Below are 14,561 nucleotides of genomic sequence, written 5' to 3' on the forward strand. Positions count from 1 at the left end.
TGAAGGTGATTGTTCTGAAAAGTAATGAATGTCTCGCTTCACATTTTGAAAATTGGGCAAAAAAGAACAAACTGAACATATTTGGGGTGTGTTCCACATTTAATGGCTTTGCAAATAGTTTCAAATAACTATGATTAGCATCCTAGACAGGAACTTTTTTGTTTTTGTGAGAAAATTTTAAGCCTTTTGAAAAATCTTGTGCAATCAGAACTGTCAGAGATGTAGATAAACTGAAGCAGTCTCCATTCATGCTATTATAATTAGTGTTTTGTAATTGCTAAAAAGTATTTCTCAGTGCCAAGTTCCCTGGTTCAAAACTCCTCACATGCCTCTCTGCAGAAACAGCTTGGCACAGCCATTCATTTTGTAGCCAAAATGCTCTACAGCTATAAAAACAGTGCAGAGACATCTCAAAATAAACTCATTCTATCAACGCTTGTGTTCTTACACTATAAAAAATTACTTAATGTAGAAATAAGCAACTAAACTAGTTTTATTCTACTCAAAATATTACACTGATTGAAAGAACAGCTTCTAACATTAAAGCAGATCCACTATTCTATGTAAATCTATGAAGCGGTAAAGAGTTTGACCCCTTAAATGGTCAGGACCCGCCAGTGGGCCCAAAGTTTTATTACACACTTTTAGCTGTATAGCTCAAAAAGTTTGCATTGAAGTACTTTAGTTTGGTATTTTAGCTGCATGCTTTTAACTCTTGTTTTACAAGAGATGCATTGATTATGCATTGATTATTGTATTGTACCTCCTGAGGTTTCAAACAGGTAAAAGGGGCGTTCCTGTACATTTGGACCATGTAGAAGTCTACTCTGTTTAGTTCCCTACCTTTGGTTGTTGGCCAGGAAAGTTTAGTGTAGTTGAGATAAGAGGGATTATAGTGCAGAGTTTTTATTGTGGTTGGTTTTAATAAAATAACTTCAGAAGCTCTTATTTGTCTGTTCCTCATGCTTTTATCCTTCATCACCTGTTCAGTATTTTAAATGCCACATGTTACTGACCCCATAGTGCCCTAGACACAACGTGGGGTCATAACATCATTACATTAGAAAAACGGTGCACAACGAAATGGAGCAAAGTAATAGAAACTAGTACAGTCCTTTAGGTTACCTAGCGAAGAAATGGAAAAGCATATTCTACTGTGTCTACATTTGACCACATGTTCTCATCCACATCACACCTAGTGTCCTCTCTTTCTTATGGACATACGAATAAGTGCCTGCTTATGTGCTGGACCCATAATGGACTGTCCACTATAAATGAAATAACTCCAGGAATGACACTTTTTTTTAACAAATGGTCAACACCTGGTAGGACATCAGCTCAGATGGGAGTCAGTTGTGATTGATTAGTAACATATCACTGCTGTCAGAACAAAACCTTGTGTCTCCACAATGATAACTTGACAGTAGAAGCAAAAAACTTTACTTTTAATGTGAATCAGTGGAACCAGAATTTTTTCCAAGTCATTTTGGGCCGTTTTTTTTTTTGTTCTTCATGAAATTTACACACAATGTAAATGGCAACAGGCATTTTTTTCAAATAATGTCAAAAACTGAAAAACAAACATGGGGATATGAGGTTTTGTTCCAAAAGCAGTGATATATTCAATCAGCAGTTTGTCTCTATAATCATTATCATTTTTGGGGATTTGACTGTTGTCCAGTACAGTATTGGGGATTTAGCAAATTCATTCATATAAGGGTCTGGACATAAGTGTAACAGTGTATGCAAGTATTTGCAAATTGAGCTACAGATATCCAGTTTTATTAAAAACCCAGTGAGAAATAAATGAGAACATTTTGGAAACTGTGGTCACGGAAGGATAAGCGGTTTAGATGATGGATGGATGGATGGATGGTCACGGAATCTGTATTCAAGCATGGAAAAAAAACTGTGTGAAGAAAAGAAAATTCAGTACTCACAGTGCTTGTTAGCAATCAACTGTAAAATCACCTGTTCCAATAGTCTTTGATCAGTTACCATTGTGAAAAAAACAAAGTGATGTCAGCGTAAAAACTTTCTTTTCGTAAAAACTTTTTCTTTTTTTTCGTAAAAAGTTCCTTGTACACTGTTTCATTCACTGACATGATTCTTTCCTGAAAAACTGAGAAAGGGAAAACAGGTATAATGCATTATATTGCACCTGCAGTAGGTAAATTACAGAGGCCTGCTGGCAACATCCCATATAAATAAAAATAATGCTTAATTATCTTGTTCCCACACCTTACTAAGTTGTGCTCATGCATCATTTTTATTTCTATAGGATGTCACCAGCAGGGCTCTGTACTAAATAGCTAAATCACTGAAGCTAAGCCGAACCAAGTCGTAGTGCAGAAACAGAAGAATTCCTACACACATCGAAGGGTAAAACACTGACCTGGTCAGTAATTCATCCCTGGCTCCCCCACTGATTCTGCCCTGCTGCCTACACAGCGGAAGGTGTATAACTAATGTTGGATTGTCTGTGAATGTACACTGATCAGCCATAACATTATGACCTGTTTCTACACTCATTGTCCATTTGATCTGCTCCGCTGACCATATAGCAGCACTTTGTAATTCTACAGTTACAGACCGTAGTCCATCTGTTTCTCTACATACTCTGTTGGTGATATCAGATCTCAGTTGGATATTCGCTATAGATTTGCACTTAGACTGCACTTTAACATTCTAGAGAACCTAAATTTGACTGTCTCTTCAGTTATAAAAGGAGAAACAGAGGAGAAAAACAGTTTGATACAGTTCGGGGAGAAAGAGAGAGTGACAAAAAGAGGAAGTGAGAGAGGAAGAGAGCAGATAGAGGGAGAGAGAGTGCGGTGTTTAAAGGGCGTGAAAAGTGGGAGTGCTGAGGGCTTTCAGATGGAAGTATTTTGTGTGTGTGTGTGTGTGTGTGTGTATGTGTGTGTGTTTTGTAGCTCATTTACATATATGAGTCTTAAAGACACAGTAACAAAAGCAGCCTGTTTAGTTCTAAGGGATAAAGAGAGATATACAAATGAATTATGACTGTTTCAGTACATACACTTACACAAACATCATTAGAAAGTACGAGCCCTCTTTAAACAATTACATTTTGTTAAAGAAAGGAAAGTAAGAAAGGGCAGGCAGAGGACCAAAAAAACTTGTGACAAACGGAGAGCGGCAGAGAGGAAGTAGGACCATTTATTTGGTGGTGCAAAATCATCTAAAGAACCTGAATAACAATGAGGCTCATAAATCCAGAAACTGTGAACTTTCTACTCATTGTCATCCTCCAGAGTGTCCCAGGTAAGAGCTTAATGTGCTTATGGGGGTCTACTGCAGATGCCTGTGTTTGATTTTGGTTGTTTCACCCTTTTTACATAGAGCACTGAAATGGATAGTTTACACTTCTCATGAAGTCATGTGATCTGTAGGTGCCTTTTTAAGTGAAAAGAAAACGATCTACCAAAACTAAAAAGCTTTGATTTTTGCCATAAACTCATTTTGAAACAAGCAAACAAATGCATCAAATTAGACTTCACACTTAAAGGAAGGGTTGAACAATTTTTAGTTTGTTTGTTTTTGTGCACTGGAGCTACAGAAAAAATAAATGAATTAAAATAGAGTGACTTAGACTTCTATTATATTAGACCTGTAGCTCCAGCAAAATATCTGCAACTCTGCCCAAATTATTCTTGCTTCATTCTGACACATTTAATTTGATATTTTAACCAACATAAGACCTTTTGTGTCACACCCAGAGTGGTTTAAAGAATAAGGCTAAGACCTAACAAGTTATCGTAGTGACCCAAAGTCTTTTTGGATAACATAGGCTTCTATTTTATTAGCTTGTAACTCCAGTCCAAAATAAATCCATGCCTTGAGTAAACAACAACATTTGGGGTCATCAGTAATTTGTGTAAATTTGATTTTTCTGTGAACCTTGTTTAGTCCAGGCCTGCCCTGATCATGAAAGTTTAGCTGATGAATAATTTCTATTACATGATTAACAAAATAATTCAGTTCTTCTTTTTTGTTCATTGAATGCAACTATTAAAGTGTAAGCTTAAAGTTGCCAAACTGGCTGATTAGCTATTTTGCTTCTTAGCTGTCGATACTTACAATGAAAACAGCTCAAGCTCAAATAAAGAAACATTACTCGCTGCTGCCCTCTAGTGTTATAGCACCAGAGGTTTGAACTGTTGTTAATTCTTTAAGACCCAGGATGCGTTTTGATAAATGCACTTTCTTTTATTTACATGTATTTCCCTGAACCCAACAGATGAAAACATATGCAACTTCCATTTTCTTTATGATGTAAACATATGATTGTGGTTATGTAGTAATTGTGACAGGCCTAGTTTAGTTGTCCGTTAAAGTGTTGATGTTGGCATCTACAAGAGGTATCGTGTTGTTTAGGTTACAGTATATGGCCAAAAGTATGTGGACAGTTGACGTGTATGTGTGCAATGATGTTATGTTAGCACTAGTACAAAAAGATGTTGTGGCACTTCACAGGTCTCAGAGGAGGCCTGTGCCAGTTTTGCCCTCCTATTACTGGTATTATTGTTTGATTGGGGGAGTCCTAACTAGTGACTGGAATTTGACAGGTTTAATTTGGGAAAAGTGGTAAACAAAAAAAATTCACATTTGTCATATTGTGGTTAGTGGGCTTGAGGTTAGGGTTCTGTTCAGGACACTGGATCTTCTCCACACCAACCTCATCAAACCATCATGAACTCCATCATGCTGAAACAGGAAAGGGCATGATCTGTTGTTTCTCCTACACAATTCCATTTCACAATAATAGCACTTAAGTTGACTAGGGCAGATCTAGTAGTGCAGAAGTTTCACTGACTTGTGGCGGCCTATGACAGTGCCACGTTAAACGTCACTGAGTTCTTCATTGTGACCCACTGCATGGCTAAGTGCTCAATTTTATATACCTGTTAGCAATGGGTGTGGCTGAAACACAAAGTCAATAATTAGAGGGGTGTCCACATACTTTTGGCCATATAATGTAATTTGCTTCAAGAACAAGCAAATTGCTGTGTTTTTGGGTTCACCTCCATGTACGGGTAAGATGTGAGACTGAAGAGCTAAATTACACAGCATATGAAGGAGGACAAGTCAGGATCAGATGACAGAGGCTGGACAGAGCAGGAAATTCTTGCTGCATGACAACACGTCAGCCCATATCTTCACTCTCACCATCACTCATCTGGAACTGGAGGATAAAGGCACATACTGGTGTGTAAGAAGGGGCAACTCGTCTTCTGACATTTACAGGACAAAGATCCACCTAGATATTAAACCTGGTAAGCGTTTTGTCATTAAATACAATGATTTGAAAAGTGTCAAACTGACTGCTGGTGAACTCCTAAATGTAGCCTAAACTCATCCTGAAATCTGACCTGTTAACTTTCTCATTACAGAGTTGACTTGTGAATTGGGTCAAAATGTATCTATTCAATGCCACTATAACCAGGAACTCAGGAGTTCAGTAAAGTTCCTCTGCAAGGAACTGAACTCATCTGACTGTGCAGAGGGAGGAGTCAAAATTACTTCAGCCGATCCTCAAACTGACCGAGTGTCTCTGAGTGATGATGCTTCTGCTGGAGTCTTTACTGTGACCATTGCTGGTCTGAAAGAGGAGGATTCTGGGACGTACTGGTGTGGGGGTTCGACAGGGTTGGAGCATGTGCTCATTTCTTCTGTGGATCTTGACATTTTTCAAGGTAAGCCTTCACTGCTGTCACAAGCACCATATGTCTGAAATAGACACTATTAGATACTAAGTTGAGCATGACATACCAGAATAAGTATTTAGTGTAAGTCCACTCTGTTAGACGCTCCTACCTTGTTGGTCCACCTTGTAGATGTAAAGTCAGAGACGATAGCTCATCTGCTGCTGCACAGTTTGTGTTGGTCATCCTCTAGTCCTTCATCAGTGGTCACAGGACGCTGCCCACAGGACACTGTCGGCTGGATGTTTTCAGTTCTCAGTCTAGCAGTGACACTGAGGTGTTTTAAAAACTTCAGCAGCACCGCTGTCTGATCCACTCGCACCAGCGCAACACACAAACACATAACTAACACAGAAAGTGGACATAAAATGGACAATGGATGTATAATGAAGTGGCCAATCCCTGCATATAACCAAAAGATTTAGGCTTGCTAACCCTAAAATCCAACTTTTGATATGAGCTCAGAATAAAGATGGACTAAACCTTGTTTGTTAGTTTTTTTTCTGATGTATTCAGCTGTTATATTGTATAATTAATAGCTAATACGGACATACTAATGTTTTCTTGGTACAGTAAAGTGCTTTGCACCTTATTTACTGCTCTTTATTGCATGTAATAGTTTTTATGATGGTTACAGATGCAGAATCATCACATGACTCCAGCACACCAATGAAACCAAAGAAGGTCACAACAAAGACCCAATTAGACAACACAACTAATTCTGTGACTTCTGTTGTGTTGATTTTACCACCACCTTCATCAGAGTCAGGTGACACATTCAAAACTTGTTTTGATAGTTTGGTTCATTTTGATCTTTTAAATGGTGATGATTTTTAATCAGTTCTGTCTGTATCTGAAGGCAACTTCGTGCTCAGTATTTCCTCTGTGGCAGTGGGCATTCTGCTGTTTGGTGTCATACTCTACTCATTTCTCAGATGGACACGAAAGAAACGTGGTAACTATCACTATATCTTTACATACATCAATGCACAGACTAGAGGCATCATAAGATATAGTGTGGCATGGGCATAGAGTAACACAGAGGGGAGGCCATGATTCTAGAGGTGCTATTTATTAAACACAAGGGCAGAAAGGCACATACAAAACACGAAACCCAACAGAGAATGTCACCATAAGCCAACCACTTCTACTTTGCAGTGACTAACCCCCAACACAAAACACACACAGCCCAACACAATATACCACATATCTTTAACAGCCAGACAACAACATAAACAACATTTCAAATCCTTTTTCCAGCGGCCGCATGCCTCTCATGAGCCTCCCAGCATGGCCACATCTCACAAGCATCTAGAGGACAGCACCAGTCACCACAATATTTATGGATATGGGGATATTTATGGATGCAGCAGAGGGGTAAAAATTGCCCCCAAATTCATTGTTAGATTAGCCAAAGACATACAATCAAGGCTAACTGATAAGTTTGCACACAGAAGATCTGTCTCTTAAGACTTAGACCCAGTCCCATTTTACCGCTTTGCCCCTACCACGTAGCCCTTACCCCTTTGTTTTGCACTGTCATGTATAGAGGTATAGTGTTCCAATTTTTGTTGAAATAGCTGGGTAGGGTGAAATGTAAGGATTATATGGCCTATATGGTTTTTCAGAGACACACTAAACAGAGTGTTATGAGAAAAAAAGAAAAAAGGCAAGATGGCTGGGCAAGCGACCAAAGAAACCCACAAATGTGAAAATCTTCTCCATTAGAACCAGCCTTGTGATCGGAAGGTCGCCGGTTTGATCCCCTGAGCCGACAGTATGTGCCTGAAGTGCCCTTGAGCAAGACACCTAACCCCCAACTGCTCCCCGGGTGCTGTGGATAGGGCTGTGTGCTCACTGCCCCCTAGTGTGTGTGTTCACTAGTGTGTATGTGGGTGTTTCACTGCACAGATAGATTAAATGGAGGTGAATTTCCCCGTTGTGGGATTAATAAAGGGTAACTTACTTACTTATAACAAGCAGAAAAAATCACAGTAGTATGCTAATGTCTTGCTTGCTAGCAAGCTAAATTTTGCCGTTCCACCTTAAATGGTGCAGCAGTTCTGACGCCTGAGGTGCCAGAATGTAACTGCTGCACCATACACACTAGTAAATGTACACATACTAGGGGGCAGTGAGCACACTCGAAACAAGGGGTAGAGGTAAAAATAAGAAATGGGATTGGGCATAAAATGCTTGAATGCTATCCATCCAATAACAATCAAGCAATGGTCTTAAACCCATGGAATCTTGTCTCCTCTTTCTTGGATAAGTTGCAGGTCCTAATTATGTCATATTGGTTCCTGACCTGCTCCAGATATATAAGAACTAATGGCTTAATGAGAGATCAATCGAAGAGCTCAGATTTTGTTTACAGAGGCAAAATCTTTCTGATTAGCCTTCAGTGGAACTGACACCTCTCTTGAAGATAGTCAATAAGCTATAAACTACTGCTAGCTAAGTAAGTTGAAGTCAGCATTTCTCACTGCCCAACTGCTCGGATATGTCCTCATCCTCCTCAAGTACCTCTTTCATTGTTGTCTTCTCAGTGCCAATTTGTTTTTTTTAGTTAGTTCTTGCTGTTGCTGTCCATCTTCAAATGACTCACATATGAAAAAGTTGTCAGCCGGTACCAAATTGACACAGAATGAATTCTCACGCTGAATTTGATACACTACTCTCTCGAGGCTAATGTTAGCTTCAGTGCAGCAGTAATACGCTAGCACCTGTACAGGCGTCAAAATAGTGCTGCTATGTAATTTAAGGTGGAACGGGAAAGGAGAATAAGAAGCCAACTTCAGCTTCATCTAATCTCTATCCAATGTAGACGTTGCAATCAGAAGTTACAGTTTGCAAGTGGTACAGACTGTGGGGCTGCTGGTTTAATCCCTAAAGTGCTGCAGATATACACTTTGATGAAACATTTAAGGTTGGTCTGAGTGTTCTTGTGCTTATATAGCATTTTCTTTACTTTCTGTTATGCTAAGGTTAGCTAACAGTTAGCCAGCATGCAGGTAACAAAAAACTCAGTAAGTTGTTATATTTACCATCATTTGCTACAAATTCATACTGTCAGTAGGTACATTCACACTGTAAATATATACTATTTCACTCCGTAGTACAGCAGCCTCCCCCAGGTCCTAGTGCTCTGTTATCTCAGTATATTTTGAATTTGACACAATGGCTCAGTCAGATAATCCAAACTACTGATGATTTAACACATAATGTACACTTATTTAGGGGGTTAAAGAAAACCAGGCTTAGAGATGCACTTGGCACAGACTATATATTTACTTACATTGTCACTGTCCAAAGAAACCATTTAACTGTGTGAAAATTTCATGAGGATAAGAATTCCAGTAGAAATGCTCAAAAATGGCTTGGAATAAAATATCTTTACATTAACTTACATTGAAAGTTTGAGTAGAATGTTTTTGCTCTCTCCTGTAAAGTTACCATTTCAGAGGATGCTTATTTTTCATTGGACATGCACTGATGCACAAACAGGTAGAATAACTCAGGCTTTAGCTCTGTGTGCCCACATTCACACTTATAGTCATAAAGTGGCACTTCTTGTTTCATCACTTCTCATTTTCCACCCAAAAATAACTAACATTTGCTTAATCAGTTGCTCACTGAACTGTGGCTTCACACCTCTTGTTCATTAAAACTATCCGAGTAAAAAAAGTGTATTTCACCCCCTGGTGATGAAGAGGAGTGAATGCAGTTGAGTTCTCACTGCTGTTTCTCATTTGTGCTCCGCAGATCGTGGCTCCTCAGCTGAAGTTAAAGAGGGAGATAACACAAGGGTGAGTTACAGGACATGTGTTTATTCCTCTATGTAGCAAATACACAGCAGCTGCAAACATTTCTGCCAAACGGAGCTCACATTCAAGTCATCATTGCTGCCTTGGACAGCTCTTTTTTATCTTTCTGTGAATGATTTTGTTCAGTAAATGCTACAGTCCAGTTTGTGTCAGTGTTATTGCTCGTCTCTGTTTCGTCTGTTCCCCTCATTTCTCATTGATTTCTAACTTTTCTCAGCTCCCTCCTCCTGCTGCAGACTACGAGGAGATTAAAGACATCAAAGATCATCCAGACACTCACAATAAAGCATCCACTGTTTACGCGACTGCTGAATTACCCACAGACCCATTAGATTCACCCACAGACCCATTAGATTCTCCTACAGACCATACTGATGGTCATGACTATGCTATGGTGACCCTCCATCCAAATCCAAACAGTACAGATCAGACTGACAGTCTTGACTACTCCACAGTGACCTTCCAGCCAAACAGCTCCGATGAGGTTCATGCTTCAGAGGAGATGTGCACTTACTCCACTGTCAGTCACTCTCAATCAGAGTAAATAGATGGAGAGCCATGGGAGCGTCAGATGTCATGTAAAGTCATGGTTATTATATGGAGGGTGCTGTTGGTAAAGTGTGCACAGGAGATATTTGAGTTTAGCTGTGACTGTTTTTGTCATCTGTCTGTTTAATCATTTTTTGAGACTTGTTTTATGTTTACTTTTATGAATATTTTAAATTGACATTGTTTTCACCTTTATTTTAATAATATTAATAATTATAAATTATTGATCTTGAGAGTCATGTTCAGCTTTTAGGGCTGTCAAAGGCCTAATGAGTTAATTCAGTTCTGAGACTTGACAGCTGGAAGTTGCAGTTGTGCACCAGTAATGCTGTTGTGTCACGTTAACATGTACCACTGCAACACACACTAACACGCCCCACTACATCAGTGCTGAGAATGACCCACCACCCAAATAATACCTGCTCTGGTCCTGTTGGGATCTTGACCATTGAAGAACAGAGTAAAAGAGGCCTAACAAAGTATGCAAGAGAAACAAGTGAAATAGATGGACTATAGTCTGTCACTGTAGAACTACAAAGTGCTCCTATATTATCAGTGGAGCTGGAAAATGGAAAGAGTGTAAATACAAAGAGGTGAAGCTAATGAAGTGTTTGATCAGTGTACATGCAAAACATAGCAGATCACATGTTATAATACGCCAGTGTATTTTAGCGTCACCTCCTCCCTTTCTGTCATTTCCCAAGATACTGTTAAAACACCTGCGTTGCAGCTGAGTTACATCAATACATCCTTGAGCAAATGTAGAAGTAGCTTGTCCCTTGCAAAGTGTAAAATGTTATGCAAACAGGAAAGTCCCCTTCTATCACCAACTAAGCTATTGAAAGTAGAATACATGGATGCAGAGAAGCTCTGGGAGAAATTTGAGGTTTTAACAATAATTTGAGGACTAAGCAAAGCTCTCGAAATCACCTTTATATAATCCATAAAGTCAGAGAAAGCATGCACTTCTCACATGTCCACATTTTAGCTAACACAAGGTTGTTGCACAACCTAGCAAATAAGCTCAACATACCAATGAACACTCCTAGATTGAGGTGAGTAAATGGTTTTGGTTTTGCAGCAGCAGCAACATTGAATGTTTCCTGCATTCGCAAACCTACAGTGTCTGATTAGACACAATAAAGAAGTAAATACTGATTTATAAATGCAAACATACATGCTGCAAACATAGGTCATCTTGCTGATCTGGATGCACACAGACATAGAGTGCCAGAAGCTCCCCCTTATGGACAATCTTGTTAAAGCAACATTATGTAGCAATTTTACCTTAAAATAACTGGCACATTAGTATTAAGCGCTATAGCGCAATGTAACTTTGGAGGAGCGGCACGACACCTCCCATGAGAACTGCATAACGTTTTACAGCACCACGTAACACACTAGCATCTATGGCTCGCCATTTAGCTATAAGAAGAAGCTATCTCAGTATTCACAACGTGGACATCATGGCAGAAACTGTGAACAGACCAAAGAAGATGTTGTCGGAGGAAATGAGGTAGAGAAGAAGAGAGAGACTGAGCAAGAGACCAGGCAAGAGTAAATATCAGACTGGCTTTTACTCATTGGTGGGAGCTAAAAGAGATAAAAGGATGCAAATCTAATGCACGGCCAAGGGGAAAACAATGAAAGTTCCACAGCGAGTGGTCATCCCTGCCAATGTTCTTGATGATAGATTGCAACGTGGGCTGTAACCATATGTGTCATCCCTTTATCACAGAGTTTTTTAGTTTTTCTGAAGGCCAAAAGTCTCAGGCTAGCATGCAAACAAATAAATTCATCTCACACCAAAATGTTTGGCCAGTCTTTGTCAATCTCACCCCAAATAAGCCTTGAAAGCTTGTAACCTCCTGTAATTAAATCCTTTAATATTACTGTATATTGTTAAGTCGGCATGGTTCTTTCTCTTCTGGTGTTTGTGTGCTGAATTCTGATTCCTCAACAGAATCTGACTCCACCTCATGTGCATGTGCGTGACGCAGGCATATGGATGCTGCAGATTACACTCACCATTTCGGTTATTTACACATAGAAACATAGACATTACGAGTGTAACATGTAGCGTACATATGCCTGCGTGATGCACATGCATATGAAGGGAAGCTGAATTCTGTATCCTTCAGCTCATCAACAAAAGCACAGCTTTCCATGTGGGGGCGCTCAAACCGCAACTTGTATTTACGACAGCAATTCTCGCAAAATGTTGCTTTAAATGTTGGTGAGTGAGTTACAAGCCAGGTCCAGGAGATGCTTCGCTTCTTAAAAAGGAGAATACTGAGATGAAATGGTGAAGCAGGAATTAAAGGGGGTGAAAAGGTTCATTTCTGTGTGGGAGATATTTAGAGAAAAATATGTCTGTGACAAATATAGTATGTTAAATAAAATACACAGATTTTTTCCTTGTAAGTAGTTATTAGTGTTTAAAGTCAACTCATACAGCATGCTTTTGTGGCTCTGTAACATTTAAACCCAGCTCCCATTTTTTAAAACATCTACACTTAATGCCACACTCCAAGGTCTGCCCCCCTCCTCTCTGCCTGCTTAGTGTCACCTGCTTACTGATCACTGGCTCCGCCCCTCACCTGATCTTCATTCTGCTCCCTATTTAACCACAGCTCAGTTGTCGCAAGCTGTATGAAGTCTCCGGTGTGTTGATAGTTTCTGAGTCTTGCTGCTTTACTGCTCTCTGCCTGCTGCTGTTTTGGTTTGTTTTTTTTGGGGGGGGGGCTTTTTAATGGTTTTTCATATGTTGGGAGTGTCACTAGCAGGCCTTCAATAGCCATGAGCACTGTATTTCCTCATGCCTAAACCCCGAAAGGCCAAATGCAGTGCTCAGGGCTACTGAAGGCCAAACATAGTTTGACTTGTCAGATCTATTATATGATGAAGTTGAACAACACTACTCATATTTCGGCGTTACTCAGGTAGAATCTAACTTATAAATGAGTTCTGATGTCAACAAGTGATCTGAGTTCACATCAATGTGAAAGAGAACCAAGTTCCCTTTAAAATGTGCTTACATTGTGGACACAGACAGCACTGGGGTCATTTGTAGCTGGTTCACTTTAATAGAACTACTGGTGGACATATGCAAGTAACAGCACATGTATGTGCTGTTACTTGCATATGTCCACCTACTGGTAGCTCCTTACTGAGAAGAGTGACCATAAAGCCTGGCTATGGAAACTAAAACCCCATCAAAGGAAAGACGTTGGACATCATGGAAAATGTAGTTCAGTCAAAGTTATAATGGGAAACGTTAAAGATACTTTTTCCTGTGATTATAGTGGAGCACTGCAATATTTTACCAGGACAAGTGCACCAGTAAATTGGGTCTAGTGACGACCCTGTTATACAGAGCACGAAGCATTATTATTGAAAAGAAATGAGGAATTTATAACAATGTCGCTACTGAAACCAGTATGTCAATATCAGACAGACAGTTTGTTTTGGTAGTGGCATTTTTTTGACACGCAAATGACAATCAAAAGCTAATTTTGCATTTATCTCATGTGTAAATATACATAACTAAAGAAATTTATTATGAGTTACAGATACATTATGAAAAACACATTGTTTTACAAACATCAAATCTTAGGCAGATGATACATGACGCATGTGTGGTGCTATTTGGGACAATTCAACATTCAGCAGGTAGAGGTCAATACACACAAAGCAAATTCATAAAAACCAGGAAGCCACGCAAGTCCATCCGTTTCTCTGCATACTTTGTTACCCTGTTCTTCGGTGGTCAGGACCCCCACAGGACCACCACAGAGCAGGTATTATTTGGGTGGTGGGTCATTCTCAGCAGTGACACTGACATGTTGGTGGTGTGTTAGTGTGTGTTGTGCTGGTATGAGTAGATCAGACACAGCAGTGCTGCTGGAGTCTTTAAACACTGTGTCCACTCACTGTCCACTCTATTAGACACTCCTACCTTGTCAGTCCACCTTGTAGATGTAAAGTCAGAGACGATAGCTCATCTGCTACTGCACAGTTTGCGTTGGTCATCCTCTAGTCCTTCATCAGTGCCCACAGGATGCTGCCCACAGGACGCTATTTTTGGTTGGTGGACTATTCTCAGTCCAGCACTGAAGTGTAACATAAGCTCAGTAATTATTGGCCATAAGATGGTGTATATACTAGCTAGGTATGTTAGCTAACTTCTTTTGTCAAACCTTGAAGATTCCTCAAATTTTGCATTCCATCATGAATGGCAGCAGAAAGGAGGTACCTGAATGTAACTGCTGAATGTTTATGCTGAATTAAACTTCTTAAAATGCTTTTTTTATTTCCGAATAGTTTGTAATAGTAAACGTCTCATAGTATGTGTTATGCATGTATGCAAAATAACACAAATTATTAATGTAGGATGTGACCACAAACTTTCAAACAGTACACCTGTAGTAAAAATTGTTCTTTATAATATCAAAAAGGC

General features: G+C 39.5%; 1 protein-coding gene across 2 annotated transcripts; it reads left to right on the forward strand.

The window, feature by feature from the left end:
• Window positions 1–1,552: 1,552 nt before the first annotated feature.
• Window positions 1,553–10,389, forward strand: LOC118816717 (CMRF35-like molecule 6). Of its 2 annotated transcripts, none has more exons than XM_036583262.1 (6): window positions 1,553–5,297; window positions 5,415–5,717; window positions 6,364–6,495; window positions 6,586–6,681; window positions 9,492–9,535; window positions 9,771–10,389. In XM_036583262.1, exons 1-6 carry the CDS (start codon window positions 5,120–5,122, stop codon window positions 10,095–10,097), a joined length of 1,080 nt encoding a protein of 359 aa, XP_036439155.1. In that variant the 5' UTR covers window positions 1,553–5,119; the 3' UTR covers window positions 10,098–10,389. The 2 variants fall into 2 exon arrangements, with proteins under 2 accessions (XP_036439155.1, XP_036439156.1); XM_036583263.1 differs by having other exon boundaries at window positions 9,790–9,992.
• The last annotated feature ends 4,172 nt before the right edge of the window (window positions 10,390–14,561 follow it).

Source organism: Colossoma macropomum, unplaced genomic scaffold, assembly GCF_904425465.1.
Source record: "Colossoma macropomum unplaced genomic scaffold, Colossoma_macropomum, whole genome shotgun sequence".
Lineage (NCBI taxonomy): Eukaryota > Metazoa > Chordata > Actinopteri > Characiformes > Serrasalmidae > Colossoma > Colossoma macropomum.